The sequence below is a fragment of the Theropithecus gelada genome, chromosome 1, assembly GCF_003255815.1.
Source record: "Theropithecus gelada isolate Dixy chromosome 1, Tgel_1.0, whole genome shotgun sequence".
Classification (NCBI taxonomy): Eukaryota; Metazoa; Chordata; class Mammalia; order Primates; family Cercopithecidae; genus Theropithecus; species Theropithecus gelada.
The window spans coordinates 90229290-90252003 of record NC_037668.1 but is presented as its reverse complement, the minus strand read 5'-3'; the positions used below and the strand labels follow the sequence as shown (position 1 = coordinate 90252003).

The 22714-nt window shown below is 41.4% G+C and overlaps 1 protein-coding gene across 3 annotated transcripts; it reads right to left on the bottom strand.

Moving 5' to 3' along the window:
- Window positions 1-632: 632 nt before the first annotated feature.
- USP1 (ubiquitin specific peptidase 1) lies at window positions 633-16040 on the bottom strand. Of its 3 annotated transcripts, none has more exons than XM_025373301.1 (9): window positions 15870-16040; window positions 12583-12818; window positions 10753-10873; window positions 10092-10196; window positions 9074-9234; window positions 6963-7654; window positions 4632-4802; window positions 3760-3961; window positions 633-2191 (listed from the first exon to the last, which is right to left on the bottom strand). In XM_025373301.1, exons 2-9 carry the CDS (start codon window positions 12750-12752, stop codon window positions 1456-1458), a joined length of 2358 nt encoding a protein of 785 aa, XP_025229086.1. In that variant the 5' UTR covers window positions 12753-12818; window positions 15870-16040; the 3' UTR covers window positions 633-1455. The 3 variants fall into 3 exon arrangements, with proteins under 3 accessions (XP_025229086.1, XP_025229033.1, XP_025228983.1); XM_025373248.1 differs by having other exon boundaries at window positions 689-2191; window positions 15775-16039; XM_025373198.1 differs by lacking the exon at window positions 15870-16040 and adding an exon at window positions 14932-15625 and having other exon boundaries at window positions 693-2191.
- Window positions 16041-22714: the final 6674 nt, after the last annotated feature.

Here is a 22714-nt window from a genome sequence, read left to right as displayed (position 1 = left end):
AGTACCTGGGACTACAGGCACCCACCACCACACCCAGCTAATTTTTTGTATTTTTAGTAGAAATGGGGTTTCACGTGTTAACCAGGATAGTCTCATCTCCTGACCTCGTGAGCCACCTGCCTCAGCCTCCCAAAGTGTTGGGATTACAGGCGTGAGTGACCGCACCCAGCCTACTGTGATTTTTTAGTTGAGAAGGTACTCCTTGTTGAAATGGGGTATTATAGTGTTATCCCAATAGCATTTATATATTTAGAATCATTTCTAGGAAAAAAACTCTTTAGTACCAAGAATGTCCCTTAACAAGTCATGAAATCATTCACAACTTACCAATTCACTTTACTAGTTTAAAATGAAATTTTAACCAAGTTTTTATGTGTGCCCAAAGCATCATCTTAACTTTTCCAGTTTTGGATTCCATTAAATCATGTCTACTTTAAAGGACAATTAGATGCAACAAATGTCATTATAAACCTCTTTTAAGTATGACAGCTTGGATGGACTAAGCACAATTTCTCCTCTTTGAAAAACTCTTCTCCTGCACTATCAGAAAGTATTCCGTAATAAAGGTACTGATTATGCATGCTTATTCTCTCATATATATACATAATATATATATACACACACTTAGTTCTCTTTAAGAAAATTCAGCTGTATTTATAAAAATATACAAGTAAAAAATTCAAATATTCATATACATAGTTAAGCAGTTTAAATTTTATTGACCTCCCAGTTTTTAAAAAAAGTTAAATTTAAGGTCACACCTCTAAGTTTGATATACTATATACAGATCGTGCAGAATATGAGTTAAAGAGATACAAATTAGTCCATGCCCAAAAAGATTATACTAGAGTACAGAATCATCTTCATAAATACATATAAAATTCTTGTGAAGATAGAAGGGCAACTGTCCAGGTTTTCTGAGACACTTTTCTAAGTGAATCAAGGCACAAAATGTACACTATTGTTAATACACACATTCTAGACTTTGTGCCTCTGACATAGCCCAAGGATTTCGCTTCATGACTCTTATAAAACTAAATGTACTGAATGAGATTCTGCTTCTTGGGTGAAAAACCACAGGAACTATAAACATCATGTAGATAATTACTCCAAAATATGGAGAATACAAATACGAGCACTTTATTTTAAAAAGCAAACACAAAAGATTGGTGTAAATCCAAGTGTTTAAATGCTTCTGTTTTGGATAATTTAATTAAGAACCGATACAAGTTTGTTCCCAGAAGCTAATGCATCACTAGTCTCTACTGAGGAAAATGAATTCTAAAAATTAACATGGTTTTCAGTAATTCAAATTTCACTATTTATATAAAAACCTAGAGAGACCAGTAATACCCAGTAGCTTCAAAAGATAAGCTAAAGACTCTTTGATATAATCAACTTTACCAATGTTTGTGTGGGTGTGTTTAATATATACACAAGGAAAATACACTCACCCTATAATTTCTTATAAAATAGCAAGTAAGGAGTAGAAGTAGGAGATGTAGAAGGGGAAAGAGAATTCAGAAAGTCCTTCTCTTCAGTAACTTTGACTTCAGAATCATCAAAAAGCAACCACTTCCCCTCATACTCCTTTAAGCTTTGCACTACATATGAAATTTTGTTCTCAAATCCACTAATATTAACGCCTGTTTGGTCACTGGATTCCTTGTTTCTATCAGATTCATGGGTCCCATTAGTATCGTTAGTCTCAGAATTTCTATTTTCGGCAAACGCTGTACTAGCAACCTTATCAGGATTAGAGGCTTTGTTGTATAGCTCATAATCTGCTTTGCTCTTTTGTCCTCCAAGAAGTCCAATAGCTTCTACATTTTTTTTGTTCAAAACTTTACTTGGCTGTGTATTTCCACCAACTCTAATCGACACTTCTTCATCATCATAATTCTCAACCACACCCCTTGCTTCCTCCTCATTCAATGGTTCTGGCTTACCTATTTCACACATTTGGTCAACCACAAAATTTCCTTTATCTAGTTCTAAACTGTTAAGGTCAGTGACTTTAACAGAAGCAGTGTAATGCCCACTACTAATTGTAATGCCACTATGCATCACAACCGCAAACAATCCATAGCTGTCGTTAGTTGGCTTTGTGCTCCATTCTTCTAGCGACAATTTAAGAGGTGTCAATAAAGGAGTGTTGATCTTGGAAAGTCCACCACCGTAACAATCAAACCTTTGGGAGGAAAAAAAGAAAAGGTTTCCTGCAGTTCCATTTTAAATTCAAAATGTTATACCCCAATCTGAAACCAAGTAAAAATCTGAATGAACCCTTAATATTCAGTCTTCATGTATCAGAAAAGCAGAATCAAAACAAGACCCCAACTTTGAATAATATTTGTAATATATGCAGAAACAAAAAAATAATAACTTCTAATATTCAGGCATTTCTGTGGAGGAAATAATTGTATTTTTTCCTTTATTTTCCTAATTTTGTGCAGTAAGAAAATAAATGGTATTTTAAATAGCCTGAACCTGAACTGAAAATGTTACATTTTAGGTTTTTTTTTTTCAGACAGGGTCTGTCACCCAGGCTGAGTGCAGTGGTGAAATCATGGCTCACCACAGCCTTCTGGACTCAAGTGATCCTCCCACCTCAGGCTCCTCCTCCTCAGCCTCCTGAGTAGCTGGGACCACAAGTGCCCGCCACCACACCAAACTAGTTTGTGTATTTTTTGTAGAGATAGGGTTTTGTCATGTTGCCCAGGCTGGTCTTGAACTCCTGGGTGCGAGCCATCCACCTTGGCCTCCCAAAGTGCTGGAATTACAAGTGTGAGCCACCCACGCCCAGCCCATTTTAGTCATTTTTAGTGTGAAGTTTTTCTCTACCAAAAATTGGGAAAGTAAGTAAAATATTATTTTTTACTATTAGCAAACGGAAGGTCCACTGAATAAGGGGCTATATGTTATCTTCTGACATAACCCAGTGTGAGAGAGCTACTGTGAAGCCCTCATGGTAACTTCAAACAAGTAACTAATGTACAAAGGAGTCACACATACAATGACATTATACATGTCAGGAAAAAAAAAAACCAGACTATCCAAAACAATTAGCATTTTTTTTTCAAACTGTGGAAAGACTAATTTCCTGATTTACCTTAAAACTAGGAAGAATTTAGCCTTTCCCGCCCTTTCAAAAAAATCTTGATGTATATAAAATTTGTTCCCTGCTTTAGTCAGCTCTACTGAATTCTGCTACTAACATCTAAGAGGGAATGAATGTGAAAAGATGAATAAAGAAACTGGGTGGGCATGGTTGCTCACGCCTGTAATCCTAGCACTTTGTGAGGCCAAGGCAGGTGGATTGCTTGAGTCCAGAAGTTCAAGATCTGACTGGGCAACATGGTGAAACCCCATCTCACTAAAAATACAAAAAATGAGCCAGGCATGGTGGCATGCACCTGTAGTCCCAGCTACTCAGGAGACTGACGTGGGAGAATCACCTGAGCCTGGGAGGTCAAGACTGCAGTGAGCTAAGGTAGTGACACTACACTCCAGCCTGGACAACTGTCTCCAAAAAAAAAAAAAAAGACATCATACTTAATAGTATATATATTCATATCAAAAGCATTTGTTTCATTTTTATAGGGAAACTGTTAATAAGAGAACAAAACTTTACTAAAGCAATCTTTACGATCTACTTCATTTGAGTACTTTCTATTCCTACTACTACAGCATTTTGAACAAGACTTATCTTCTACGGCAGCTCATTTTCTTCATATAGCTCTTATTTACAATACTTACTCCAAACCGCTAGCAGCAAAGCACTTCAAATGAATAGTTATAACTTCAGGCATTTTGTCAAACAAAAGACTTCGTTCAGCTTCAGTATAATGATGGCAGTTTTCACAGAAATATTTATCTTCTCCTACGATCCTTTCTACTGAAGCAAATTGTGAAATTGCCCATCTCAGGGTCTTCATTTCTGTTTTTGGCTCTGGAGAAACTGAAAAAGAGAATCCTTTCACTCACAAATACTTCTCTCAGACATTCAAAAATAAACCACAAAGTTTCATGTTCAAAATTAGCATTTAATTTCAATTGACCAACCCATTCCTAAACAACTAGAGATTTTTTTTACTTCTGAAACTACTTTCCTAAGTGCATCCTCAACAGTATACGTATCTTTTAAATATCTATATTTGATCAGCCCCAAAATATGCCAGACAGCAAAAACAAAATAAGCTTGGTCTCTGTCCCTCAGTGTAAGACAAAATAGTTTACGTTTAATTGCCAACTTTCAGTATGTGACAGGTAAACCTGTCTATGATTATTTCCTATGGTATTTCCATATTTTGTGCTATGCACTAGACACAACAGTGGCTCAATTATTGTGTTAAAAATAACCTCAGTAGCTCTCAAAGACTCAGGTTCCCAAAAGTGCACTTATTAAAGCATTTCAGTTTTCCATTCTAACACGCTCTATATCAAAATCAAGATGTCATGATTTCCCAAAAGCTAACCATGTATAAGTGAAGCCAGATAAGCAGAAAGGTCACATTAGATGCTAAAAGCTAGCTTTTTTCCCCTCCCTAATTATAGTCTATTAGACTTTGTGCTGTTAAAGAATTATAAATATTCCATCATGGTCCACACAAGACTCCAATTTTGCTTACTTTCAGAACTCTCCTCTACTTTGGAAAGCTCATCTTCTTGTACTGGCACACTGATGTCTTGAAAATCTTCTCTTCTTTCTGTTAAACTTTCACATTCCAAGCAACGCGTCCTTAATACCAGCTGACCTTGAAATAATTTCTCCACTAGCTCAAAACCAATTTGTTCCTCACCTAAAATGAAAATAGGAAAATGTACATCTATATAGATTAGCTTCTCATTATAGTCCAAATAACCAATTTTCCATTTAAATAAAGTATATCATGAATAACAGTTCCATTTTCATAGATCAGCTTATTAGCATTATTAGCTTATTAGAGGTACCCTATTAATGAAATTTAAGGTCCCTGTAAAGATAAAAACTTTGACTATGAATTACTACTGTCTCTAAAAGAAGTCAGTTGTAGGCCGGACACGGTGACTCACGCCTGCAATCCCAGGACTTCGGGAGGCTGAGGTGGGCAGATCACCTGAGGTCGGGAGTTCAAGACCAGCCTGACCAACATGGAGAAACCCTGTCTCTACTAAAAATACAAAATTAGGTGTGGTGGCGCATGCCTGTAATCCCAGCTACTCGGGAGGCTGAGGCAGGAGAATCGCTTGAACCTGGGAGGTGGAGGTTGCAGTGAGCCAAGATCACACCATTGCACTCCAGCCTGGGCAACAAGAGCAAAACTCTGTCTCCAAAAAAACAAAACAACAACAAAAAAGTCAGTTGTATTGTAACTCCCTTCCTAAAGACACCCTCCCCATAGAATAAACCCAGAAGAATGACATTTTCAGTAAAACTATTCACCATATCAGTATTACACATTTTCCTTGATATGTGTAGATCTGGACAAAACTTGGTAAAAATCTAGTTCAAGTATGGTGTAACTTGCAGTTATGCACCACCTACCAACGTTTCAATTATTTAACAATGGACCACATATTCCCATGATTTTTACTGTACCTATGTTTACATATCTATGCTTAGATACACAAATACCATTGTGCTACAGTTGCCTACAGCATTCAGTAGTTACATGCTGTACAGGTTTGTTGCCTAGGAGCAATAGGCAAAGCTTGCCCCCGTACAGGCCACCAGGCCTGCGGGTGCGGTCGCTCAAGCCTGTAATCCCAGCACTTTGGGAGGCCGAGACGGGCGGATCACGAGGTCAGGAGATCGAGACCATCCTGGCTAACACAGTGAAACCCCGTCTCTACTAAAAAAATACAAAAAAAAAAACTAGCCGGGCGAGGTGGCGGGCGCCTGTAGTCCCAGCTACTCGGGAGGCTGAGGCAGGAGAATGGCGTGAACCCGGGAGGCGGAGCTTGCAGTGAGCTGAGATCCGGCCACTGCACTCCAGCCTGGGCGACAGAGCGAGACCCCGTCTCAAAAAAAAAAAAAAAAAAAAAAAAAGCTTGCCTGCAGCCCATAACAAATTCATAAACTTTCTTAAAACGAGACTTTTTTCTGATTTTTTTTTTCTTTTTAGCTCATCAGCTATCATTAGTGTATTTTGTGTGTGGCCCAAGACACTTCTTCCACTGTGGCCCAAGGAAGCCAAAAGATTAGATACCCCTGGTCTATACCATATAGGCTAGTTGTATAGTACGCTCTAGCATCTAGTTATGTAAGTACACTGTGATATTCGCACAATTAAATTAACAGCACATTTCTCAGAACATATTCCTGTTGTTAAGCAACACATGACTGTACTTAGCCTCTACTTTAAAAATTTCACTAAATGCAATGTCCTTCTTCAGTTTATGTCAAACATTGCATAAGGGGAAATGTATTCTTAAATGTACATTAAAATATACTGAACTTCCCTACTTTATGTATTTTTTTGAGACAGAGTCTTGCTCTGTCACCCCAGGCTGGAGTGCAGTGGCACAATCTTGGCTCCACCTCCTGGGTTCAGGCAATTCTCCTGCCTCAGCCTCCCGAGTAGCTGGGACTACAGGCGTGCGCTACCATGCCTGGCTACTTTTTGTATTTTTAGTAGAGATGGGGTTTCACCGTGTTGACCAGGCTGGTCTTGAACTCCTGACCTCAGATGATCTGCCCGCCTCGGCCTCCCAAAGTGCTGGGATTACAGATGCGAGTTAACATACCCAGCCAAACTTCCCTACTTTATAAGCTGTAAATTAAAATTACTTTAATGACATTACACACACACACACACACACACACACACACACACACACACACACACACACACACACTAACCTAAGCATAGCACTTAAAACACCATAGTTCACATTCAGTGTTAAATTTCCTTCTCTTGAAAAAATTTTAGTCAGAGATTATATGCTCCTACCTATCAAAGTCTAAGAATTATACTAACCTTTGTTTATGGGTTTAACTTCATTAACATTCACAGGTGTAACAGTATTTCCTGGAGATTCAAATCCACAAGCATGAGTTGTGTTATCATTTTCATACTTCCCCAAGTCCTCTTCAGGATCATATTCATTTTCTTTAGATTGTCCTTTGGCTCCTTGGTTTGTTGTTATTTTTCCCAGACTACAGAATTTAGAAAGAATGCTGGGTTGCTTAGTTGCAGACTTTAACCAATTTATTTTAACTCTTGATTTCTTTTGTGAGGGTCTTGGACTCTCATTTTCAGAAATACACTTGGGAATTATTTTAGGAGGAATCTCTAATGTATCACTTGTAGCTTTTCTTTTTGATCTAGTTTGTCTCTGGTTCTCTTCCAATGACTGGTGTTCCTTGGATACTTTAACTTTTTTCTTCATGTTACCAAATTCAGTGTCACTTTTTCTTTTCCCATTTCCTTTTGGGAGTTTTTCTTTACAGTCTTCAGAATGCCTCACACTGTCCATCTCCATGCTGTTAATACCACTCATTTCCTCTTTCTGATGAGGTATTTCTTCTACCTTAGTAGGTAATTCTGCCACATTTTTTACTTCTTCTTTTTTTAGGAGTTGGCATGTTTCTTGAATGTTTCCCAAAATACACTGTAATACTTCCTGTGCATCATGCTGTAGATAGCCTTCATACATAGGGTTGAGTTCCCTATAAATAAAAATTTCCATTTCATCTATTCTAGTTTTGAAGATACAGTACATAAAATCTATATAGAAATTAATTCATGTAAGGAAAATCATAAATTATTTCATTTTTTAAATCTCAAGACATTTATTCAGCACTAATTTGGAATTTCTTACCTGTAACTAAAAGAGTAACTTGTACCCTACTTTCATTATAATACCTTGATCCTCTTCTAAATATAATAACTAATACTTAGATAATGCTTACCATATACCAGGTTTTAGTCAAAATGTTTTTTTATCTATGTATACATTATCTTCACAATAACCCTATGAGGTACTATTATCCCCACTATTTACAGATATAGGTACTAAGGCACAGAGAGGTTAATTAACTTGCCCAAGATCACAGAACTACTTAGGATGAAAAGCCAGTATTCAAATCAGCACGCTCTTGGCCACCACGCTACAATAGCTTTTTTTTTTTTTTTTTTTTTTTTGGACAAGAGTCTTGCTCTGTTGCCCAGGCTGGAGTGCAGTGGCACAATTTTGGCTCACTGCAACCTCTTCCTCCCGGGTTCCAGCGATTCTCCTGCCTCTGTCTCCTGAGTAGCTGGGACTACAGGTGCGAACTACCACGACCAGCTAATTTTTGTATTTTCAGTAGGGGCTTGGTTTCACCATGTTGGCCACACTGGTCATGAACTCCTGACCTCAAATGACCCACATACCTTGGCCTCCCAAAGTGCTGGGATTACAAGTGTGGGCTGTGACTGGCCTACAATACCTCTTAATTAAGGTATAGCAATAAATTGCACCTAGTTCTATTTTTAAACTGAATGCTTAAGTGATTGTTTTAAAGACTTGCCCTATTAGTATAATTTTATTTGAATAAGGCTATTTTATATGTTGTTTCATTTTTAAGAAAATACCAAAAAGCAATCTAATCCAGTTAGCCAACAGTTCTCTAATCACATATAACAAAAATAGAATATTTAGAATTTACAGTTCTTACATATATTTTGAATATAGTCCTATAATTCCTAATGTGAAATCCTTAGGACCACGCATTTAGAAATTCAGACATTTTCAGATGCAATGATAATATGGCATATAAGTAAAATGTTTATCACCGACATGATATGGGAGTACTCTATAATTAAATACATTACTACTTCTATAGAAGAATGTATGAATATTCACATTAGAGATAAATACGAATGACTATAAAAAGCCTCATATAATATATTCAGATCTAACAAATTTAGCACCAAATATATGAAAAAAATTTCCAGTATTCAGAGCCTCTGAGATACAAAGGACTGTGGACCTATAGTTTCTACTTTCCTTGCCCTTTTATTCCTGCTTCTTCACATACCATTCTCCTCCAAGGATATAAACAAGTAGTTAAATTGAAACCCTAAAATTATATTATAGGCTATACCTGAGTGTGTTAAGCAGTCGCCTTGGCTGAGTGGCAAGTTCATCAGTATATTTCTCTGGATTTAAGAGAAAACTAGCTTGGAGCTGTTCAACCGAAATAATTAAGGACTGTAAACTGCATATCAATTCATAACTTGCCAAAGAATCTTCTTTGCAATTTCCCTGTCAAGAAAGAAACACACAAACCAATAATTTTATGAACAAATTAAGTACCTTCCCCCTTTGTCTTTGTCTCACTTAAGAATACTAGGTTTTCTAAGTTGCATTATAGCACTAATTTTAAGGGATATACAAATAAGCCTTATTTTTTATTTTTTTGAGACAGGGTCTCTGTCACCCAGGCTGAAATGCAGTGGCTTGATCGCAGCTCACTGGAGCCTCAACCTCCTGAGATCAAGCAATCCTCCACCTCAGCCTCCCAATTAGCTGGAACTACAGGCTCACACCACCACGCCCTACTAGTTTTCATATCTTTAGTAGAGACTGGGTTTTGCCATGTTACCCAGGCTGGTCTCAAAATCTTGCACTCAAGCGATCCACCACCCACCCTCACCTCCCAAACTGCTGGGATTACAGGCGTGAGCCACCACGCCTCGTCTTTTTTTGTAATTTTAAGAGGAATTTTTGAATTACTATTTATGTGACTTACAATGGTTTTTTAATTATGGAAGTCAAAGATTTCTTTAAATACTGTGTAGTTACTTAAATTTTAAGTCAATTTGAAAACACAATGGGTAAATAGGTTGTACATGGGTGTGACATATTATGATTATAGTACACAATAATGTATAGTATACAAGTAACAAAAGTTTGATACACAGATTACAGGAGCAAACACTCTGTAAAAGGGAATTATCTAGTTAGCTACCTTGAAAGAATGAAAAATAATTGCCTGACAATAGTTCGTTAACAGAGAAATAATCTTTGTCACCCACCCCCGCAGTCTCTTCATTTCCAGGCAAGTAAATTTCCATTAATTTACTTTTGCTTTTTACGTTATTTTCTGTTACTGTTCTTACCTTGTCTTTTTGATTGGCTTCATCCTTTAGAGCTTCTTTCTTCCTTGAAATAATATTAAATAAGTGCTTTACTCCAGATTTAAAACCGGGACAAAAATATAATACCTATAAAAAGTGAGACTGTCTAAGTGTTCACTGAACAATATACGTAAAATCATTAAAACAACATCATGCTTTCTATAGGGCCCTTTTAATGTGTAGTACCTAAAATTCTGAGATTAAGTTTTGTGTCAAAATTTGTTCTCCACTTCATCAGTAGTAGCCCAGTGTATTCCCTCACTGGCACAAAGCACTGAGTCTGGGCAGATATTGCTAAGACTTTAAGGTTACAAGAACACACAACACAAAGCCAACGTTATTTCCAAGGGATAAGATACGTATTACTGTAGCACCAGCAATCAGAGAAAGAAATTAAAGGTTTGAACTTCCACTTAAGGTCTACTCAATTTTGTTATCCCACCTTTATTTAGTCTATCACTTTCTCTTATCCCAAAGCAAGTTTAATAACATGCAACGTATTATTTTAGCCTGTTCTGGTTCATTTACAATCAAAGGCAAAGACAGGATGGACATTAAAGTCCTCCAATAACTCAGAAACATTAAATGTTACATTATTCTTTGCCTACTAAAGTTTTGTTATATAGCAAAACTGTCAATTTACCTGAAGTATACTATTAAGATAGCAAGTATTGCCGAGATTATTCAGTCCCACAAATGGTAACAAGTTTTCTCTCTTCTCACAGTTTATAGGTGAAGACTGTGCTGCAGGAACAACTTGATCACTATTAAATATAGAAGGGGGAAAAGATAATCAAGTAGTTATCTCAAAGAAACAAGGTGAAAATATTACTTCCGTAGATTTAGTCTTTTCCCAAAAGTTGTATAATCTGAAAAGTATGTGAATCTTGTTCAGATGATATTTTAAGAAATACAGGCTCAAAAACTGCTATATGCCCAGAATAAAAGTTTTTAAAACATTATTACACATACCAAGCCACAGAACAATTCCCTTAAAAGGATGTTAATCCTATTTTACAGAGCAAAAAATTGAGGAACTGAGAGACTGTGATTTGTTTTACCTACTTTGACATTTTAATCAAGTAGTGTAACTGAACAGAAACCTGGGAATAAATTAACCATGGCAATATTTGGGAGAGGCTGAACTAAGTAAGATTATATTAATAAGAATTCAAGGAAAAGAAAGTCTATGAAGAGAATTATATGGCCGGGCGCGGTGGCTCAAGCCTGTAATCCCAGAACTTTGGGAGGCGGAGACGGGCAGATCACGAGGTCAGGAGATCGAGACCATCCTGGCTAACACGGTGAAACCCCGTCTCTACTAAAAAATACAAAAAACTAGCCGGGAGAGGTGGCGGACAGCTGTAGTCCCAGCTACTCGGGAGGCTGAGGCAGGAGAATGGCGTAAACTCGGGAGGCGGAGCTTGCAGTGAGCTGAGATCCGGCCACTGCACTCCAGCCTGGGCGACAGAGCAAGACTCTGTCTCCAAAAAAAAAAAAAAAATTATTTAGCTATCTCTCACTTAAAAATAAAATGTTCAGAAGGTGAGTGTGGTGGCACTGAGATGTAATCCCAGCTACTTTAGAGGACTGCTTGAGCCCAGGAGTTCAAGACCAGCCTGGGCAACACAAGGAGACCCCGTCTCAAAAAATAAATACATTATTATTCTTTTACTTCTTTAACAACAACAAAAAAAAAACCCACTAGGTCTTCCCAGTATTTTATTTTACAATTGCTAGCTATTATTACTCCAGCACCTCAAAGTATTTAGAAGTATGAATGCTGATAAACAAAAGGTTCACTCTCACACAATCTCCTCAACCGGTTATTGACAGCTATTGGAAATTAACACATGGGACCAAATCCACCTTAGTCACCCAGCAGAGTGACTATATGTTAAACAGGGAAGCAGTACAGACTCCAGCTAGAGCTGCTGGTGGTGGAATAAAGTATTTCACTTTGTTCTGATTTATTTTCTGTAGCTAAAGAATTTATTTGCATCAAAAGCACTACTTATTTTTAAGTTTATTTCTATAATTTGCAATCGTATGCCTCCAACAGGTATGACTAGTCACATGACTACAGAGTTTAAAATGTCTTATAACTGTCAAGTCTTCTGAACCAAATATATATACATATATATATAACCTTTTACCCCTACACAAATGTTTTGCACGACAAATAATCAAATTTAAACTCAGAAAGACAATTTTAATCTATGAATATTTCTCCAAGTTAGTCTACATGGCTGAGCACAGTGTTCATGAGTTAAACATTACGGATGTGATCCCTATGGGGAACCACCAGTTTTGCTGTTCCTACTATAAACGGCTAGACTTGACTTATTAAGAAGTACACTGAAGTGTACTTTTTTGTGCCTCTATAGACTATCAAGTCAGAGTGGAGGTGTCAACCAAGTTCACTGCTGCTTCACTGTAGAATTTTTAAAGTACAGAAATATAAGATACATACATTTCAGATGCTCTATATTCAGAAGCTTTTTCTTCATTTTCTTGAGAATCTGTGAAATCCAAAGCTCTCTTAGTTTCCTTTTTCTGAAAAAACTTTAAGGAAAGCCTGTTTTTCTTTGATGGGCTACCTCTTGAAAGTCCATTACTTTCACTAGGTATGACACCAGGCATTTTTTTCTCAAATCCCAAGGAGTTGTCAATAATTAATTTATAGAGGAAAGTTGTAATCAATTATATCTGTTAATCACAGAGAAAAAGTTTCATTAGTTTTCGGTTATCAGTTTTAGGCAACAAAATCATCAATTTTGAAAACAAATTTACCAAGGGAATGGTACAAATTAGAAATTAATATTTGAAAACCTAATGCCTGCCAATAGGCACTCAATATTTATTGCTTAAATGAAAAAGCTTACCACACTATTCTTAAAGAACAAAAAATAGAAGCTACTGAATTTTTAAAATCAGTCTGCTATGGATTAAGGGTCGCATTACAAAATATCCTATTTAGCAGACCTACAGTAAAGTAGTGTAAGTAGTAAAAACTTAATATTTCATTATAATAATTCATTCAGAAAAATTGAGCACTACCACCTCTAATTCTCAAGTACATGGAAAGGATGAATGGAAAATCAAAGTAGTGCTGGACGATAATGAGTCCTCTCTTCCAATGCCTTTTCTAGTTATTAACATGAATACATGAAAATAAAGTACCTAAAAAGTTTATTAAAGTATAATTTGCATTCAAGGCATAGAGATGGTGTTAAGTTATACCTAAAACCATAAGGTTTTATTATCTTTCAATAATAAAACACATGCAAAGTTGAGACAGTGATACAAAACACTATTGGATGCACTTTGTGTAAATCCAATTCTTAATGAGCCAGAAATCACAATACTCGTTTTCCAAACTTTTTTAAAAACTTTGGATTCCAAAAATAGTGCTTTGAGTAGGAAAAAAGATGATTTGGTTTGCCATTTGCAACTTTCCCACCCTGTTTTAAAGTAAAACTTTCACAGGAAAAAATATGGCAACATTTGTAGGAGTTACTAATATTTTCTACATCAGTCCTATTTTTCAGGACATGTGAGGAAAAATTATGTAACTAGAGTATTACCATAATAAAATTAAAGCCCAAAACTTCAGCAACGAGTTTCAAATTTAAAATGCAGAGTAATAAAATGAACTACACAAAACTCACTCAAATTCCATCCTTAACAAGCATTTCACGTGGCTGACACTGATCTAGGAATTCACACTAAACTCAGCACTGAAACCATTTTTGAGACCCAAGTCAGGAAGAACTGGAAAAGCTGATCAATCTCCCCATTCTGTCTCCAACTTCACTTACTCTCCTATCCACCTAATGCTTCACCTAATGCTTCTGAGGAAGCGCTGTCTTCTAAATGACAAACTAACCTACGCTAAGTTCTCAGGAATCGCCAAGCATTAATGATTCTGATAAAATGTTTTTCTCGAGAGCCAATTCTAATGGATGACAGAAACTGGATCTCAAACCGACAGAGTAACCACACTTCACAGGAGGGAAGAATGATTAGGCAGGTGAAACAGCGGATCGTCAGCTTAATCAACAAACCAAACCTCCTAGCCCCTCAAAGCAATGTTCACACCGAGAATGTAACATTTTGCCAGGTGCAGTATCTTCCGTGCTATTATTTCTTGCTCCTGGCTTTCCTTATAACTGGGGGGGCTGTTACATGCAAAATATTTCTCCTGTAACTAAGTCAACTTTCGCAGAAAGCACGACGAATCGACCATTATCTGTTGACAGCGTGAATACTCAGTCCCAACAGTTTTAAATTCTTTTTGAGATGACACGACTCGATTCCGATTTTTCAAGAAAAATATACAAGGACATCTTCGCCAAGGTTTAAGACGCGGCGTTCTAAACACTTCTGGAAAAAGTGTAAGTGAAAGAAAATGCGCGGTAAAATTTCGCAATTACCGACCGACCCAGGGCAACCTGCGTGGAAACGTTTCTTTCTCCCCAACCTTCACCACTCTCCGGAACGGAAAGGAAGCTGGAAGAACCAGCAGCGACCAGGCTGCCGGGCCGGGGGAGGCTGGCGGCAGCGTTCTCGGCCCACACCCCCGCGCCGGGCGCCCTCGCCGCGGAGTTGGCCTATTTACGCCCAGCCCGCACCTGCCTTCTCGCGTCCCGGCGGCGGCAAGACAGGCGCCCCGCCCGAGGCACACAAGGCTCCCGCTGGCAGCTCGACCAGGGTGCGAGGCCAACACGGTCCCGGGGGTCTCCCCGGCAGCTCCTCTCCCGCGCCGGCCGAACTTGCCCCCGCGCCGGGGCGCCGGCCCCTCCTCCCAGGCCCTCCTTACCTGGTCATGGCCCAAAGCGAGGTCCGCGGCAGTGACGCCGGCAAGTCCAACCCGAATGAGTGTGGGTGCGACAGGTGAGTCCCTGTCCCGAGTCCGCCGGGTCCCCCCGGCCCCAGGAAAATCTGGTCGGATCACCCTCCCCGCGGGGGAGTGACCATCCGCTCCCAAGAGCGGGAACCCCGACCGCCGCTCGGTCCCGCCTTGCACCGGCACCAACTACATCCCCGGAGCGGCGCCTATCCGCGCCCGCCCCGGGATAGCCAGGAGCGCAACAAGCAGCAGCCCCGCTCGCCGAGCGCCTGAACCGCTAGGGTCTTTCGCACTCCGCCACCGAGGGGAACTTGGCGCGTTTTCCTCAGTCTCAGGACCCCCGTGTTTTAGCCTCCGCCCGCGCCAGCGCTGCGATTGAACGTGGCGGCGTCCTTTGAAATTGCCGGTTCCAGTCTCCACGCTGCAGAGACGCGAAAGGCAGGAGCCGTCTCGCGACGGTCACTCGCCCCCGGCACGCACGGGCTCCAGAGCCAGCTGGGACTGTAGCTCCCCAAGAGCCTAACGGGTTCCACAGTTTCAAACAGCGCAGGCAGAGAGCCGGGCAGCTCGTGCGGGTCCTCGCTAAGGGCGCGCGCGAGGTGCTAGCGGCCTGGCTGGCGGGCTCGAGCCTCACACCCTTTTTTTAACCATTCGTGCGCGCGAGTTGAGGGAAACGCGTACGGGTCGGGAGACGGGACAGAGAGCAGACGGGACGGGCCACCGCCTCGAGAAGGAGCCCAAATTCACCAATCCATGATGAACAATCCCCAAAACCGCGCCTCCCACCGCCCGGGGGAAACCAATCAGAAGTACCTAGACCAAAGCCAATTAGAAGGGCGGGAGCAGCAAGTCCCTCTAATAGCAAAAAAGAAGAAAGGTGGGCTCCAGCCAATCATTGTTCGACATACGGAGTGTTCCTCAGGCACGGCGCCCCTCCTTCCGCTCTCATTGGCGCTCGAGTGCGCGCTTTCGCTGCCGACTGTTGAAATCTGGTTTGGCGTTTTGTTAATCCTCGACGGTGGGACGCCGCGGAGGGTGCGGCTTCCGGAGCGAGGCCCTCGCGGCAAGCCCCGCCTCCCTTCGTGCGTACGCGCCCGGGCGGGGTGACCGGGAGAGCCGCTCCGGAAAATGGCTGCCAGGCTGCATGCCGGGGCTTCGCCCGGGCTTTCGTTCGGCGTCGCGGCCACACTAGGCCTAGGGCCATCCAATGAGACAAGGCGCTGCCACGGATAACGATACATTCTCAGGCGAATGCTGTAGAGCTGAGGCCCACTCCTCAGCCCCTACTCGCCTCATTTTTCTCCTGTTTACTCCTCCCCTTCTCGGCCGCAGGAGGAAACGAAAGAACAGTTTCAGGCCCAGCTCCGGCCGCGGGAGCTTCCCAGGGTTCCCGCGCGAGCCCTCCCAAAGAGTTCAGGAGCGGCAGGCAGGCCTCATCTGGTTGTGCTTCCTTTTGTGTTTGTGTGCTTGCTTTGATGAGGTGACCTCAGCTCAAGTGCTGCAATTAAGCAGGATACGTTCAGCCCAGATCCATTTAAATCAAGTATTTTTAAGGTGCCTACTATGTGCCAGGCATTTTTCAAGGCGCGAGGGATGAAAGGCATTCCCTGTCATAAAGGAGCATTACATTCTGGAGACGGAGACATAAGTGACACTAAAATAAGTGATGGGTACAATAGCCTGGAAAGATCTCTTTGAGTTGACATTTGAGCAGAGCTGAATGAAAGATGAGCGAGCCTTGGAGGAATCTGGGGGAAGAATGGTGCGGGCAGAGAGAACAGCAAGTTACAGACGTCCTGAAGCTTAATGCGCTTGGTGTTTTGAAAAGAAGCAAGGAGGCCAGGGCGCTTAGAGCACAGTGAATTTGGGAAAGAAGATGGGAGGAGATGAGATGAGTGAGACAGGCAGGACCCTGGGTAAGCCGAGTAAGGAGACGGGAGTCGTTGGATTATTCTGAGCTGGGGAGTGATGGGATTACACGTTGACCTTCAAGAGTACAAGCAGGGCTGGGCGCGGTGGCTCACGCCTGTAATGCCAGCACTTTGGGAGGCCGAGGCAGGCGGATCATTTGAGGTCGGGAGACCAGCCTGACCAACATGAAGAAACCCCGTCCCTACTAAAAATACAAAATGTGGCGGGCGTGGTGGTAGGCGTGGTGGCGCAGGCCTGTAATCCTAGCTACTCCGGAGGCTGAGGCAGGAGAATCGCTTGAACCCGGGAGGCGGAGGTTGCGGTGAGCCAAGATCACGACACTGCACTCCAGCCTGAGCAACAAGAGCAAAACTCTGTCTCAAAAGAAAAAAAAAAAGTACGAGCAGAAAGGTCAGCCAAGATGCTACTTCAATAAGCCAAGGAATAAATAATGGTAGTCGGGAATAAGACGGTGGGATGTTGAAAACTGGTGGGTTCAAGATACATTTTGAGCACAGCCAACGAGCTCTACTGATGGACTGGCTGTATTATAATGTAAGAAAAAACAGGTCGGGTGGCCAAGACCGGTGGACCGCTTGAACCCAGGAGTTCAAGACCAGCCTGGGCAACATGGCAAGACCCATCTCTACAAAATCTCCAAAAACTGGCCAGGCATGGTGGCATGTGCCTGTAGTCCCAGCTACTCGGGAGGATGAGGGGGGAGGATCCCCTGGCTGCAGTGAGCCGAGATGCACCACTGCAACAGTGTGAGACCCTGCCCCCCCAGCACCCCTCCAAAAAAAAAGAGTCACAATGATTTTTTTTTTTCACCTGAGCAACTTAGTGTTGGTCCTTGCGAAAATGGGAGTCTTAGTGGGCTCAATGGGAGGGATCATCGTTCTTAGAATATTAAGATTGAGGTGTTTAACGTACAAACAGAGGTTGAACCAGCAGATAACCAGATACATGAGGACAAGATTAGAAAATTATATAGGTCAGTCTTAGCCATTGTGCACCACAGACTGGCAGTGTCTCATTTTCTAGTACTAGCAGAATTATTGCTACTTTCTTTTTTTTTTTTTTTTTTTTTTTTTTTGAGACGGAGTCTGGCTCTGTTGCCCAGGCTGGAGTGCAGTGGCCGGATCTCAGCTCACTGCAAGCCCTGCCTCCTGGGTTCACGCCATTCTCCTGCCTCAGCCTCCCGAGTAGCTGGGAGTACAGGCGCCCGCCACCTCGCCCGGCTAATTTTTTTTTGTATTTTTAGTAGAGACGGGGTTTCACCGTGTTAGCCAGGATGGTCTCGATCTCCTGAACTCGTGATCCGCCCGTCTCGGCCTCCCAAAGTGCTGGGATTACAGGCGCTACTTTCAAACTCTACGAGAATAGATAAGCAATTCTACTTTCCCATATCCCTGAGATCCTATTGTCTGCAGCCACTATTCTTCCTGTACACAGTGTGTGGTATCAGTTAAGATTCAGTTGCGGAAAGTAGAATCCATTTCAGCTAGTATAAACACAAAGGGTATTGAATATTTGGGAGGGTTGATTAAATAGGCTCTAGATTAGTTTTTCAGGAATGAGTCCCAAAGTCTTCACAGAACCAGGCCACTAAGGAAGCAGTGACTCTTCTATGATCAGGAAGTGACATCTGTGAATCACATTGCTGCTGCCATGGCTAGGAGACCTCCACCATCAGAAAGCTGCTTGTGCTGCTGACTGTAAAACCACACTATACCCACTATTATCTGCACCAGTGCTATGCATGTCCTACGTCCTGTCTGTCAAGGCCCATAGGACAAGTAGCTGGACACTGAGGCTTCTGCTAATGCTGCTTCAGAAAAATCAAACGCCTCCACAACTGTGCTTGTCAATAGCAATAGCAGAAGCTCGGTGTGTTTCTGGCAATACAATTAATGTAAAAATTTAGTATGTTTCTTATCCTTTTGCTTTCAGTCAGTTGTTTGTGGGAGAAATTCTAGCCACAGTTCTTGCCTAGATGAGTTTTTAAGCCCAGAAACTTTTTTCCTAGTCTCTCTGTGCTCCCCAGCTACCACACTCTTAATGACAGCTAATCTCTTTGGAAACAATGGGACTTAATAGGTTCACAGCATTCTCAATCCTATATTTGTCAGTCGTGTGTGGGTAAATGCCAGGCATATTTCCTTCCAAAGTTTCACAGGCACTCTTTCTGTGTATAGTCATCCCTTGGTATCCATGGGGGATTGGTTCCAGGACTGTTACGGATATCAAAATCCGAGGATGCTCAAGTCCCATATATAAAATGGCGTAGTATTTGCATACAACTTACGCACCTCGCACGTATACTTTAAATCATCTCTAGATTACTCAGTTACCTAATACAATGCCTACACATCACTTCATTCACATGGATTTGACATAGTATTTAACACTTGGCATGTGGCAAATTCAAGTTTTGCTTTTTGGAACTTTGTGTACCTTTTTCATAAGGTTTTTTGATCTGTGGTTGGTTGAATCCATGTATATGGAACCCATGAATGTGGAGGGCCAACTGTTCTTCAGTCTAAAGGCATAGAAGAAGTGGGGGTTTTTTTCCACCCTTTAAAGCTTCAAATTATGAAACTGTTTTTTTTTTTTTTTTTTTTTTTGAGATGGAGTCTTGCCCTGTCGTACAGGCTGGAGTGCAGTGGCATGATCTTGGCTCACTGCAACCTCCACTTCCTAGGTTCAAGCAATTCTCCTGCCTCAGCCTCCCCAGGTAGCTGGGATTACAGGTGCCTGCCACCACGCCCAGCTAATTTTTGTATTTTTAATAGAGATGGGGTTTCACAATGTTGGCCAGGCTAGTCTCAAACTCCTGACCTCGTGATCCACCCGCCTCAGCCTCCCAAAGTGCTGGGATTACAGGCATGAACCACCACGTCTAGCCCAAATTATGAGACTTTTAATCCACTTGGATTACAGACAGAATTTCTCCTTTGGCAAAACTGTATTCTTTTCCATTTCTACATGCAAATTGGTTACTTCTGGCCTGAATTCATCTCTCGTAGAACTTGGTTTAATGTGTCAAGAAAAGCCAGCAAATACCAAGTTTATAGATATTTCCAACCATTTCCCTTCATGCCACAATTTTGATTGGCGTGTGATCTGTCTTCTAAAGCTGGCAACAGGTTTACCAAATGTCTGGCAACTGGAGAACAAGGGTCACCAGTTTTCCATCTTGCAATATCTGAGTCTTTACCACCCACTGCCCAAATGCTTCCACTAAACACCACATTTCTTTTAAGGTTATGTGTAGCACAAATTTATAGGAGCCAAACTCTGCATCCAATAGGAATAGGTTTGTTTATAAGTGAGTATTTTTAAGTGTCCTTAGCTAAAATTAACATTAATTTCTTTATCATGTATACATAATGCAGAAGTAGGCAGTCTAGATTAGTATGGTGATTTCGTGACCATCAGAGACCTAATTAATTTCTTCCATTCTCAACATGTGGCTTCTACCTTTCCTTTACAGCTATTTAAATTACAGCCATCATGTCTATACTCCTATGCAGTAAAGAAAAAAGGACAGAGATGATCATGGTCCCCTCTCTTTAAGGATACTTCCTGGAAGCTGTACACACCATTCCTACTTACTGCCTATTGGCCAGAACTTAGTCATTTGACAACAACATTATTCTGGGTGGCCATATACCCAACTAAAACTCAGGGGTTATAATATTAAGGAAGAAGGATAGAATGGATATTAGAGGACAAATAGCATTATCTGCTATGCTTCTGCTTACCAGGTTAAAAAAAATCCCCAGCTGGTGAAGGTATCCCCAAAAGATGAAAAATTGAACAGTACTGTACAGCTTTTGGTTCCTTGAAAAGAGAATGTGCTGGGTATCTGTTTGCCCTTGTGGTAGATATGGAGATGAGCTGCCCAGATCCCCCTTCAAGGAAGGACTTGCTCCCAAACTGCAAAGAGTACCTCCAGTTGTCAGTTCTTTCAACCGCAGACAATGGCCTTGCCCACAATCATGCTCTTTGTAGCCTAAACTGGGTGATTAAGCAAGGCTGGACTATAAAGGCCCAGCCATTATGTCCCACCACTGGACACCTCTGATGGGCAGTATTCACTCCAGAGCTCTTAGGCAAGCTGGCCAAAGCTTTATTGGACCTGTACTGGAATTTGACTTCATTCTCTTCCCAGTCCTACTTCCTCTCCCTTCCTTTCACATCTTGTGCTCCAGCTTTGTCTCTCTCTGCATCTGCTCCTCAAGAAGCCTGCCTGCAAGAATTAGTACGAGGATTGGTTGGAGAAAGTAGACAACCAGATGGGGTTTGGGAGCTGAATTATAAACTACCTAGCAGGTGCTAGGTGAAGCATAATCAGCTCCTGGCACAAGGTAATGGTCCAATCAGGATGATGTACCAGGTGAAAGAGAATGCACTAGCAGGTGTGATATATCTAGCAGTTAAGACATGTGGTGGAAGTAGTAGCTATAAGGATAACAGAATTGGATGACTATTGCTAAACTCCATTGGTTACAGAAAAATAAAGAACAGCTAAGGGTAGGTAATAAGCAATTGAAGGTCTGGTGTGAAAGCCAGAGCACCTCTTTGTTTCACAAAAAGCAGCTCTCATCTGCAGGGGAAGGGTGGAGAAAGCTGAGCATCAAGACTACGTTAGAGTGGCCAAACTTAAAAGATGGTTAAATGCCTAAAATAGGTCTGTTGTGTCAAAGTCAGGGTCAGAGCACCCTGACACATGGAGGGGACATCTGGGTAGTGATCATGAAAATTTTGATTCCCCAGGCTCCTCTGATGCCTGCAGTATAGCTCCTCCTCCCTACAAAGAGCTATCACTTTCCTGTACTAAAAGACATTGCAGAGGCTTCTACTTGAAAGGCATGTTCTCCCTTCCCCCAGCACTCACACCTCTCATCTAACCTTCTGGCCAGTAGGCCTATAATTAGGGTTAAATTATAGCATAACCTAGTTGGGAAGGTGCTGTGCCTGATTGGTAGTGCCAAAGAAGATGTAAGACCTAGACAAGCATGTACCAACAGGAGCTTCAGAAGAGTACATGGGACTGGATTCAGATGATGCTTAAGCAAGGGGAGCTGGAACATGAAATTGAATGGGAAAGTTATATTGAATTTGGAGTATTCTCCCAAATACAGGATTTAATATTCTGCCAAGGACCCCCAAAACTTGACGTGAACACTCACTAACTTCTACAATGGCTCCTAAAAGCATGGGAAAAGAAAACGAAATGCTAGGAGTGCTAGGGCAGGCAGGTGGCTCGAAAAGGTATTAAAAGGCTCACAGAAATGAGTCTGCTAGAGTGGATATATTATGTACAGCTGGAAGGTTATTATCATTCTGTTCTGAGGGAAGGCCCAGAGGACACACCGTTTACCAAGGCCATAAGGAATGCACTGGTGCAAAGGACATAAACATCACTGAAAAGTTCAGTGGTGGCTCTCTGCAAGCCAGGACTGATGGTAGCAGAGGCCTCCCAGACTCTGACTCACTGATAGCAATGGAGATGATAGACCCCAAAACAATACTGGCCAAGTGGCAGTATTACCAGAAGCTGGGAGGTCACAACTATAATGACCTACCAAGGGGACCTGACCCTCAGAGAGTTATAGAAATGATTACTAGATGGGGGTGTCTTTAGGGGCAAAGTAGATAGACAACAAACTAAGCTCTATTATTTTGTACCAGTGGGAAAAAAAATAAGGATAGATGACCAGGATGCTAAGGATAGTCACCCAATAGTCAATTCCTTAGTTTCCAGACCAGAGCGTTTTTAGACCTGGAACCCATTGACTGAAGAGGCCAGGAGGAAGGACCTTGCTATACCTCA